The sequence below is a fragment of the Malaya genurostris genome, chromosome 2 (genome assembly GCF_030247185.1).
Source record: "Malaya genurostris strain Urasoe2022 chromosome 2, Malgen_1.1, whole genome shotgun sequence".
Classification (NCBI taxonomy): domain Eukaryota; kingdom Metazoa; phylum Arthropoda; class Insecta; order Diptera; family Culicidae; genus Malaya; species Malaya genurostris.
Window position 1 is genome coordinate 115,108,632 of NC_080571.1, and position 12,934 is coordinate 115,121,565.

Below are 12,934 nucleotides of genomic sequence, written 5' to 3' on the forward strand. Positions count from 1 at the left end.
TAATACCGTCATGCTAAAATTGTCACAAATGTTTTGTATTAAAGATGATCTGCTATCATTGTAAACGGAACCCCACATCATTCCGTGCGAATTTAAATCCCCCAGAATCAATCGTGGAGCAGGAAGGGCTTCAACCATTTCATTAAGCTGTCGCTGTCCAACTTGTGCTTTTGGAGGAATATAAACCGAAGCTATGCAAATATCTTTGCCTTTAATGTTTATTTGGCAAGCAACAACTTCTATACTAGAAGTTGAAGGGATGTTTAATCTATAAAAGGAATAGCATTTCTTAATTCCCAAAAGCACTCCACCATACGGAGAGTCTCTATCGAGACGTATAATGTTAAAATCATTAAAATTTAAAGCTATGTTTGAAGTAAGCCATGTTTCGCATAAAGCAAATACATCACATTTTTGGCTATGCAATAAAATTTTAAATGAATCAAGTTTTGGCATGATACTTCGACAATTCCACTGCAGGACAGTGATTGTATCATTTGCGGCGGGTGATAAATTATCCATCAAAAGATACAAAACCTGAGACAATTGGCCATTGAGCTGATAACTGCTTCAAAAAATTTCTAGCTATTGGAAGGAATGCCATTATGAGGGTCTTTAAGGGTTCAGATATATTGAATGCTGAGAAAATCCATTCAACAATTTCCGAAAACTTCAGTAATCCTGTTGGTGGCTGTGAAATAGAGCCCACAGGATTATTACCTTTTTCTGTGCTAGATCCTGGATTGGTTTGTGAATTTGACAAACCAGGAGGCACAGTCTTTGGTTTTGACTTTTTTTGTTTAACACGGGGATCTTTTTTTGAAGATGAAATTTTAGGTGTCTTTTTTGGTAATTTGGAAGAAGACTTCTTTCTCTTAACTGACCCTTGGGTAGTGATAAACGAATTACCTTCACTATTTTCGTCAGAGTCAGAGTCCTCTGGTTCCTCTAGATTTGAAAACCCGTTTTCGGTTTCCAAAGGGGGGACATCAATGACCGTTTTAAGCATTTCTGCATATGTGCGCTTAGACCGTGCTTTTAAAGAAAGCTTAATTTTGTCTTTGTGTACTTTAAATGCAGTGCATACTGAAATATCTTCTTGAGGACTTTCTCCACAATAAATACATTTTTCAATTTCCTTGTTGCAATCATTATCTTTATGAGGCCCTTCACACTTAATACATTTTGGTTTATTACTACAGTAGGTAGCTGTGTGGCCGAATTTTTTGCAGTTCGTACAATTCATTACATTTGGAACAAAAAGCCGAACAGGGAGGCGAATTTTATCGACATAGACATGGGACGGCAACGCAGACCCGGCAAATGTCACTCGAAACGAGTCTGATGGGCGATAAACTTTCTTTCCCTCTTCATGAACTACTGAGTACAGTTGTTTGCACTCCAGTATTTTCACACCCTCAAGCATAGAGTTCTTGAAACGACCAACACCATGCTTGAGTAAATCATCTACCGAAAGACTCGCTTCGGTAACAACACCGTCAATTTCGACATCTTTGGAGGGTATGTAAACTTTATACTCTTTAATGAAATGTTCCGAAGAGACAATATCATTCGCGTGTTTCAAACTATTTACCACAACACGAATTTTATCGTTATTTACTTTTATGATCTCTTTGATTGAAGAGTATCGTGATGTCAAACCTTTATTAATTTGTAAAATGTTTAATGGCTTTGATATACGTCTAAAAAAGACTATCCAAGGCCCAGAAGAGCTCTCCTGATATTTTTTCGTTCGTGGGGGTATCGGATTCATGCTAGGATTTACGTCCATGGATTCATCCATCACATTAAAATTTTTAATCAAACTTTAATATAAAAAATGAAACCAAAACTACACAGTACTCAATCAAAAGGAAAAAAAATAAACTTCTACCTTGAAATTGTTGTCTATCTCCGTTGCACTGCCGTGTAGATTCTCGTTGCTCTAGATGTTCTTGTTGGATGCTGATTGTTGGATGTGATGCTACTGCTACCTGACATCCAGCACCACTCGATTTCCGATTTACTTTTGTCTTCGCCAGCTGCATGTATGGCAGTGGAAAGACCGAGTTGTCTTGTCTCCTTCTTCCTTGTGCTCCGCACCGATATGCTTCTGCACCGAAGTGCCTTCGCACCGGTGTGCTTCTGCACTCTCCTGCTTCTGTGTGCCTTTGCACTCTTCTTCTTCAATGTGCCTTTGCACTCTCCTGCTCAGCACTTGTGGCTGTATATTGTGGCCTGGGTAGAGCTTGGGAAACGCCCTTTGTTGTTTCCTTCACCAGCTTGGCCCAGCACTAGGGCTCTCTTATGCAGCACGATTTTACGTTTTAACGGCTGCTGCCAACAGGTCTCTACCTGTAGTTCAACCGTTGTCGTATTTAACGCGTGTAAACTAACCAGCGTTATTAAACTGTACGCTTCTATACACAACCTTCTCGGTTGAACGGCTATTACTGAATGAGATGTAAAAAAAAAAACACTTTTTGCTGGCAAAATTCAACACAATCAATATAACGTCTGTTTATATTGTTTATGTTGAATTTTTTCCAGAAAAAGAGTTTTGCCTTTCTCATATAGAAAGGTTATGCAATCACTGTGAAAACCGACTTTTTAACCGCAGCCCGGAGGGCCGAATGTCATATACAACAAGCAAAATTACCGTATCTGAAGCACGCCGTTCAAGAATTACCGACTCTTATTTTATTAGAAATGAGAAAGGACGACGCGTTACCGTGAATGGGAATCGATATAGAACCATGATAAAATTTGTTGCCAAATCTTCAAGATATGGATGTGAACGAAATTAGGTTCCAATAGAATGGTGTCACTTGTCCTACTGCGGCCGAAGCAATCGACTGATTGAAAGAATATTTCAACTACATAATTTTAAGAAATGTATTCGGTTATTTTTTGTTGGGATACGTGAGGTCATTGGCCCTCAAATGCTTGAAAAAGTAACCGATAAAAGATATCTGTTACTTGTTCAGAATAAAGCAATAACGATTATGCAACAATTTGACATATTTATTTATAATAGTAATAGGATTTCGCATAGTTGTCTTGCTGATAAGAATTATCATGTAAGAGTAAAAAATGTTAGAAAGCTAAAATAATGTTCTTACAAGTTTTAAAAAATAGATGATAAAAATAGAAGATACAGGGTCCGGCACTCGAAGTGTAACCAATTAAAAAGGCCATAAATTCAGTTTGGAAAATTACTTTTACTTAATTCAAATTACAAAATGTGTAAAAATAATACAAAATTCAGAATCAATTCACTTTTGCTCGATATGACCACCTTTTGCCTTGACTTGATGACTTGAGAGAGCGAAGGAGTTGCTTCGTTTGGCCGAAAGCGGTCAATTTCCGAACATTGTATTTTCTGACGAGAAAATTTTTCCAATTGAGCAATTCGTAAACTCTCAAAACGATAGGGTTTACTTGACCACCCGTTCATACGAGAATTTGAGTCATCGATTGGCCACCAGGAGGCAGCACCCGCAACAGATAATGGTTTGGGCCGCTGTAACCGCAGATGGGCGCTCTCCAATCGTTTTCATCGAGCCTGGGGTCAAGGTAAATGCGACATATTATCGGGAAAGTATTCTGGAGGTTGCTTTGAAGCCGTGGGCAGACAAACATTTCGGTGGCAGACCATGGACGTTTCACCAGGACTCGGCACCGTCTCACAAAGCTCGAGTGAATCAAGAATGGCTGAAAAACAACGTTCCGAACTTCATCACGTCCACACAATGGCTCTCGAATTCACCAGATGCGAATCCAATGGATTATTCTCTTTGGGCCATTTTGGAGAGTAAAGTCCGAACTAAAAGATACACCAGTCTCGAGGCGCTGAAAAAAGTTATTGTCCGCGAGTGGGCCAAAATACCTGCAAGTCACATTCGGCCAAACGAAGCAACTCCTTCGCTCTCTCAAGTCATCAAGTCAAGGCAAAAGGTGGTCATATCGAGCAAAAGTGAATTGATTCTGAATTTTGTATTATTTTTACACATTTTGTACTTTGAATTAAGTAAAAGTAAAGTAAAGTAACTGAATTTATGGCCTTTTTAATTGGTTACACTTCGAGTGCCGGACCCTGTAGTTAACACTTTTTGATAAAAGTGCTTGTTGAACGGGTTTGCGGTTCAATGCATAGGACACTGGTCTTACAAACCAATTGTCGTATGTTCGAGCCCTGACCTGGAAAGATTCGTAGTGTCAGTTGAATCGTAGCACCAGCCATGCAATGGTTCTGTACACTCTGAATCGGCTGCGAAGTCTGTTGAAACAGAAGTTCAAATTCCAATACAGGAATGTAATACCCCAAGGCTTTGTTTTTTGCATGTTGAACGAAGAGACATTTGTAGGGGCTGGGGTCCACTAGGAGATTGATAGTACCTATTAGCTCTCTCCGGACTGTACCAGCCTAGATGCCGTGTGGAATCCGGCGGAAAAAAATGAACCAAGAATAGATCCACTGGGTTCCTGCTTCCATGTCGTAAAAGGCGACAATTGCAGGAGTTTCTTTTTCCTTTCAGTTATCAGATATTTTCAATGTTTTACTTCTGATTGCTCTGTTTTACTGGATCATCTCTTTATTCAACCTGTCAATTTCCGTCTAGCTTCGTAGAAAAGTTTTATTAGGAATGATTTCTTCTACCATGTTATTGATTGTCTTTCAGGATTATAAAATGAATGATAAAAATCAACCATTGCGCAAATCCGTTTATATTACAAAGTTAATAACAGAGATGACATGTATCGGTATATTGAATACATAGTAAAAAACACTTGATATTAATATTTCAAACAGTAAATTAATATTTTTCTCGGTAGCCGGCTGCCCAGATCAACTAATATAACCAATTAATAATGTTAATAAATAATTAAAATAATAAAGCGGAAATAATAAAGAATCAAGACGCGTGTGAAATCTGTTGTCCTTTGTTTGGTGATTTAAAATGATTTTATAATAACTGTTTAGAATATTTCAATACAATGAATCAACTTTTTTGTCTAAATCCTATTCGCTCGTTTATTTTGTATCACGTAGTTTCATTTATAAAAACGTGCTTAATCCACCTAGCAGTGAGATGATACCTTTTTTTATCAATCCGAATGTGTTTTTTTTTGCATGACTAAAAAAACGCGAAAGGTAGATGCATAAACGAGTGACTGCATACTCGACAGCCGGCTGTCTGGAGTTTTGTCAATTTCGGAGATTGACTGTTTCGTGTATTATATTGCCAGCACAAAGTAACACATAAAACGATAATACTTTAAAACATTCTTGGTAGCCGGCTACCCAGAGCAATAAACACATGATAACATTATTAAAACATTTACTAACAAAGTATCCTCTCCTGTGATGCATGTGGGAATGCAGAGGATTCCTCGGTTCTTAGTAGCAACATGCATCGAACTAACAATCCTTTCCCTCCCAAGTAGATCTGCATTCGGACGTGGCCGGCGTCGGTATTGATCAGCATGCATGGTTCAATACAGTTTGCACAGTGTGAAACAATGTGTTATTCCCAAACATGTTACTTCAAAAAATCATTTTGCAATCTCAATTGGTCCAGATCAATAACGGAGTAGCAACACACGGGCGGTCTCTAATGCTAATGCTAATGCTAATGTTGAACGAAGAGACATTTGAGTAAAAATGAGCAACCAGAATCTGGTAATAAAATTTAGAAAAACGAAAATATTTTACGATATGCTTTTTTTACCACACGGCTTCTGAGACTGCCCTGTTCGGAGAAAGATTACGGGTCTCCAGATGGAACCTAGCCCTTTCTGTCTAAATAGAGGATCGTGAAATAGAATAACAAAACAAGGTCATAGTAGATAAACTTCTGCCTTTGCACAAATAATAACAAAATATTGAAATAATAACAAAATATTGAAATAATAACAAAATATTAGTTTGACCGGAGTAAAATAAACGAAACACGAATAAAAAAATAATTTTTCTATTGTTTATTTATTTAGAATTTAATCATTCGACTTAGGATTTAGTAAAATTGAAAATCCCGTTTCAGTACCAACCATAAACCATTTTTAAATAGTAAACAAAAACTTTTTTATCCACCTAGTGGTGTGATAATGCCTTTCACTTGCTATTTAAATAATCTACTTAAACCATTTCATACTCTACCATTAGTATTGTGAGCAGTGTTGGTGATTGCCGAAAATTTGACAGAAGCTGCTATATTGCTATCTATATTGTATACAACATTTTCAATCCGGTAGAAGATGTTAAAAGAACTCGAGTCTCTCAATGCATGAACAGCGAGAGAATTTTTCTACATTTCTTCGCTCCTCTTCATACTCTGATTATTTCACGGCCCTTAAAAAAATTTACAGTCTGATAATGATGCTGTGTGGAATTTCCCAAGAGAGAATCGCAAGTTGACAATTATCGCAGAAAATTGAATGGATGATTCAACTTGATGGTTCTCATAATAGGTTGCAATATTTCAAAATCCTTGTGTGGAGCATTCACAGACATTTTCATAGACACAACTTATACAAAGGTTATATGCACATAGTTGGAACAAGCGGCAATAGTAAAATGATTCTATCGCAATTATCAACTGCCTGTATAGAATCGGATCGCGAAACGAGAATGAGCGACCGTTTGTTGCTTCAGAGAGGATCCCCACAGCAGCGTGCTAACCGTTGATTCTCAGAAATGTCATCGAGAGAAATTCGCTCCCGCACTGGTGTCTATTCTATGTTGAATGAGCCATGCCGGGTTTTTGTTGTTGCGATGATATCCGTCTCTCTTTGATGGCATTGATTTAATCGTGTGAAGAGTTGCTGGTGAGCGTTCTTTGATACGATAAAAGCCATCCTTGATTGTGAGCTTATATAAAAAAATTCAGCTGATGAAAAATGTGCGGTATGTTAGGAATCAGATACGACGTAAAAACAACGTGTTTCGTTGCTTACGTCACTTGTACCGTTATATCTCCGGAATCGGAAGTGCCAGCCATGTGATTTTCAAACTTGATAAATAGCCCAATAGCAACTGTCTAACAAGCCCAAGCTTGTTAAACGATTTTCAGCCATCTCTGACAGACCCGTACCCAGGATTTTATTTCGGGAAAGGCCCAAAAATAAAATATTATGTTACTGAGGATGGCTAATGTACATAATTTTCGGTGCGTCTTTTTCCGGTGTTTTCAACAGACACTGGAACTATCAGTATTAGGTATTTGAATTAAATTTGTAACTGTGACCGAGAGAAGGTTGTTGTGTTACATTTCTTAACGTTTACTATCATGCCATTTCAGTCGCGCGTGACTAAGATCTCCTAAATGTCCATTTCTAGAGCACAAAAATCCACAAGACTTGTTAAAGATTTCGAGAAGTGGTCCGAGATTGCTCCTTTACTCAGATTCGTGGAGAACGGAAAACATTTTCTAAATTTGTAGGTCATATTATTTGATGACCACACAAACTTACTCTGGTTATACAGGTTTCGTTATCAGGTCGCGGAAGTAGCGGTCTAAAATTCCAAAACGAAAATCACATCGATTTCTCAGAGTTGACTTGAGGTTATGGAACAGATAATAGTTCGAAGAAGCCAAATCAGGTGAACAAGGTGGATGAGCAAGTAACTGGAGCCCTAAACCGTTGATTTTAACCGTAGCAGCGATGCTCATGTACTTCATATAAGACCTTTTGACAGCGATTTCGGTCTTTAATTGCCCCCTTAATACACGCTAATACTTGTATTGAGGTAATCCTCCAAAAGTATACTATGATAATCCCAGAAACTCAGCATCATAATCTTTCCGACCCATTGGACCTCCCTTCCATGCACTCGTGCCGCTTCGAAGCACGACTTCAGTCCATTGTCGAGTGATCATTTTGTTCTCTAGCGTATAATAATGAATCCATCCAAACATGTACTAGAAGTGCACTTGCGTTCGTCTTTTTAGTCCTAAATAAGCATATGCGGCATCCAGCGGCAGGATAACTTCCTCATCTGTAGAATCTTGCAAAACTATGGTAAGTTCGCGAACTTTTTCTTTCCGGTCATGCAGTACAATGTACATCTCTTTTTGTAATTGTCGTTTATTGTGCCCTGGATTTAACCTCCAGTTTATTTAGTTTTGACACTGTTTTCTTCGTGTCATTCATTATTATTCTGATTTCTGGAGAGGTCAGCCCCCCCCTCTCTGGGTACGTGCCTGATCTCAGACAAAATTGTGCGGTAAAATATCATTGAAAAGTGCAAACACATACACATACATACATACACCTATAGACACTTTCCGATCTCGTCGAACTAAGTCGAAGTTACCATCGACTCTTTATTTTACCATAGACTAATGGACTAATGTCGTTTTCGCTTGATGCCAAGCTTAACCAAGTTTACATTTTAACTGCTGTCCAACCGGTCGTTTGAAGCTTCTAGTTTAAACGTCATTTAACTGAAAATTTCGATTCTAGTTCAAACGTCATTGAACTGAAAAACGAGTAAGTTTCGAACCTGATTCTTGTTTCTGGTTTACTCACACCTCCATTGCTAAGTGCGATCGTGAAAAGTGTTTGATGATACTGGGTTAGTTTCAGTTTTCAGAAGCGAAAACGACATAAGTAATCACGATTGAAGCAGATAGCAATCCGTTAGACTCTCGAGTACAATGAATCATTCAAGATCGACATATAAAAACTTGAAACATCCCGGAAAGATCGATGTGGCATCATTGAAGAATAAAGCGAACAAAATGGGTCCAAGGCTACTACCTTGTGGTACACCAGAAGCTATTACCAATCGCCAGATTTCACTTGAACACTTCGAACTTCAACACATGAGTACACTGAAGTCTTTTTTTATGCGAGTTTACGTACCGCACAGAAAATAACCGCATAAAAAACCGCATAACTCTGAAACTTCGCGAACAAAAAACCGCATAACTCTGAAACTTCGTATAAAAAACCGCAGAAGGAAACCGCATAACTCTGAAAATTCGCATAAAAAAACCGCATAACACTGAAACTTCGCATAAAAAACCGCATAACACTGAAACTTCGCATAAAACACCGCCTAACTCTGAAAATTCGCATAAAAAAGACCTTATTGTACAAGAGTAGTAAAATCAAAAAAGATAGTAGTTAAACTAATTTTAACAAAAACTATAGTTAAATTGCGAATAAGAACCTATTCGTATACGATTGATTACAGCTTTTGCGGGAACAAGAAACTACAGGAAAGGAAGCTTTTGAAATGGCTTCATTTGTATCGAATAAAAAGTTGGACAACTATGCATCGGCAAGCACTGTTCGTTGTTGTGCCAGTGCTGGAGAATTCGAAAGCTGATATTGCTCTTAGTTTGTCATTTAATAATACAAAACCATCTGTCGAAGTATGATAGCGAAACGTTTCCATCGTTCGATATCGCACCCCAAGTAAATTTCTAGTCACCCTAATCTACCAATAGTAATAACGGTATATGATTTCTGATATTTGCTGAACAATTCACCGCTTGAATGAACAATTCTGGAACAGTAATAAAGGGTTTTAGTTAGAACGATTGGTAATCGTTCAGCTTGGAGCCGCATACGGTCGTGGAATTATGGTACCAATTACTAAGAAACAATGTAATTGGAATGGCATTATAATCTTGTCCTGATTCCCCACTACAAGCAAACATTTGCTATGGGAGATGGTGCAGCAAAACAAGCAGAAATGAGACCAACTTTTGCAAGGATTTTGGGACTTACCTCTTCGGAAAAGAGCCGGTATTCCTCGTTCTCCGGTTGCCGTGCTACCACCTGTAGCAGAGCTGTGTAAGCATTCTTCGCCTTCATGTTGCGCTCCTCGGTGTCATTTTTCATAAACCAGGGCGGTTTCTTCGTAGCGGCCATGCTACGCGTAGAAGTTTCCGGTTGATCGTTTCGGTGGGTTAGGACGAATGGAATGATATAAACGATGTCAGATTCAGGGATTGAATTGTTAGTGCGTTCTCAAATGGTGCTCGTATATTTTATTGCAGAAACAGACAAAATAAGTTTAACGAGGCAATGAAAATAATTGATGGCGTCGGAATTAAATAGAATGAAAGCTGGGATCTCATATTATTCCAAAAATATTTACCTGCTGAATATTTCAATATTGAAGAAGACGTATTCTCCACTGTCGACCATATTCAACTCAGCTGCTGCAAGCATAATTTCCCGAATGGTTGCGGGACTGGCGCACATGATCACAACTGAAAAGAACAGAGAAAGGAGGACTTAGTTTCTTCATCGGTTATTCAGATTCGACATGACCTTTTGAACTCGTTAGACCAGATTGTAAATGTTCAATCAAATAATTTCGATGGATGACAACCGCTCTTGATAGCAGTGACTTTGATTGAGTTCAAAAAATATTGCAGCGAGCGAAAGCTTCGGGTTAGAATAATTGACAGTTACTTAGCTGGAGAGCTTTGTTATCTAATAGATATAATTGCGTAGAACAAATGAGATTCTTCATTTTGTGTGTTATGCTGCTTAAAAGATTTCAACATGTTACAATTGACGAACTATTGATGACTTTATGTCATAACTAGAGAAACGAAGTAAATTTGTGTTTCTAATTCAATGAAGCGGTTGTACACAAATGATTTAGTACATCATCAAAGTCCATATAAAAAATTCCTGAGATGGTTGCCATCTGCCGGTTGAAGTTTTTTTTTTTTGTTTCGATTATAGAGGTTTTAACCTTAAGGTCATTCGCCTCTTCGGGCCAGAAAAACTTTCTGACCCTATGTGCGCGGGGTTGGGAATCGAACCCAGGCGGGCTGCGTGAAAGGCATCGACTTACCCATCACACTATACCCGTCCCCTTGGTTGAAGTTTGAAAATATTCAATCTTAAAATTTTTTTTGAATATTTTCAAACTTCAACCAAGGGGTTGAAGTTTGAAAATATTCAATCTTAAAAAAATACCCAACAGTCGGGTTAATCGTCAGCAATAAATTTCCGAAACCGAAACTTTGCTTTAGAAACCAGATAGACATTTCAAACTCTAGTTGCATTAAAATTCGAATAGTTTCTAAATCACAAAACGTTAATTATTTTCTCAATTAGATCGAAGTTTATAACATAAGTGAATTTTCCAAGAATGATTGAAACGTGTGTCAAACGTAACCTTGTCTTTCAGGCAAACGTGTAAACGGACATGTTTCCGCACCTAAGAGTATGTCAGAAAGCATAAAACATGTGTTTGATTAACTGTAACAATGAGTCTCAAATATTTTGATCATGTGGTGAAGTGCTGCTCAACAAGTACGTAAGCCATGTCTGGATGAAAACAAATGATAGTTGGAAGGGGTCAAGTATGGGGAGCATGACGGATTGGGTAAAAATTTCCATCAGAGTACAGAAATAATGTTTTGACCACTTCTCCACTCTTGGTTTTGTATTATTAAATGACAGTTTAAAAGTTTTGATACTCATCGACCTATAATTTCGGAACCGAAAGTCGGATCTGAATTGCATAGTATTTTTTGTAGTTTTTCTAAACTATTACCGGAGCGTTCGGAATCGGGAACCGGGGACTAGTAGTTCTAAAGAATTTACCAGTAAATTCCCATCTCTCACCGTCACTTTTGAAAAAAATACTCATGGAATTGAAAAATTTTCACTTATCGCACTGTAATACCGAAACTGAGACAATTGAGTGCGCATTTTCTCCTAGATTTGCACGTATTTCCGAATTCCGGAGCCGGATGTCAGATAGAAATAACATTCAAAAGCGTGCTATGAAACCGTAAGACTATAAGTTTGTGAAAACCGGTCACGTCATCTGAGATTAACACGTACATACACACACGTACACATACACACACACACACACACACACACACACACAGAGAGAGAGAGAGAGAAAGACATTTTGTGAACTCGACGAACTGAGACGAATGGTATATGACACTGTTCAAAAGTCGGTTTTCACAGTTATAGCATAACTTCTCTTTATGAAAAAGGCAACAAAAAAATTTACTTTATTTGACTATACAGAAACACAAAAAGTCAGGAGATTTCCGTATGAAAAATCTGTAGATGTTAATTTGATGGTAAGTCAAAAACATTTTGTGAGATCAAATTCAATATGGTTATCATATTGAGCAACGCACCAGGCTGGTAGTAAAAAATCGTCTTCCTATTCACACAATATGGTCCGAAATAGAGATTAATCAGAAGGCTTGTTCCAAGTGCCTGAATCTTAAAAACTGTATGAATGTTTATTATTTAGTAACATTTAAACATATAGAAAAAAGTTTCCACTAAAAAATCGCTAAAAATAAGTTTTTGAGCATTTTAGAGGTTTGTGCATTACTCTGTTCAAAATCTTATAAAATAAAATAATATGCTTGAAAATTTATTTTTAACTAAGCCCTAGTAAACTCAAAGAACTATATCTCCGAAAATATTCAAAGTTTGACTTAAAAAATTTGCAATTTTTTTTAAATATATTTATCAATTGAAAATCTGTTTATCTTAGGAATCAAACTCGGAAGGGTGCTGTCATCGGTTAATTAAACTAGACAAAGAATTTAATAAAACATACCCAGAAAAAATCGATATCTATTTATGAATTTTTAGGAATGAAAACGCTGACAATCTTTCAAAATAATTAAAAATAGGAATAACACCTGAAAATGTGGAATGAATCGATTCATTAGTTTTTCACATATTATGCTCACCGCAAAATAAAAGCGTTATACGACAGGGGGGTCGCGTAATTTTTTTTCACACACTTAACAAAACACATACTATTCGATGATTTTTAATCGAAGAGACACCGTTTTCACACTTGCTAGAGTAAGCCAAAAGATTGCGTTTCTGTTCTAGAGCCAAGGGCTTAATTCGATTTATTAATTTTAGTTGGTTGACGTAAAGCCGCCACATAACTAAGTTCAGTTTTTGC

The 12,934-nt window shown here is 37.4% G+C and overlaps 1 protein-coding gene across 3 annotated transcripts in view; it reads right to left on the reverse strand.

The window, feature by feature from the left end:
• LOC131432604 (atrial natriuretic peptide receptor 1) overlaps positions 1 to 12,934 on the reverse strand; it is a 368,937-nt gene that overhangs the window by 20,599 nt on the left and 335,404 nt on the right. For all 3 annotated transcript variants that reach the window (XM_058598970.1, XM_058598968.1, XM_058598969.1), the window contains 2 exons: positions 10,115 to 10,229; positions 9,742 to 9,886 (listed from right to left, as the gene is read on the reverse strand). In XM_058598970.1, coding sequence (XP_058454953.1) covers positions 9,742 to 9,886; positions 10,115 to 10,229 — 260 coding nt within the window. The remainder of the gene's footprint in view (positions 1 to 9,741; positions 9,887 to 10,114; positions 10,230 to 12,934) is intronic.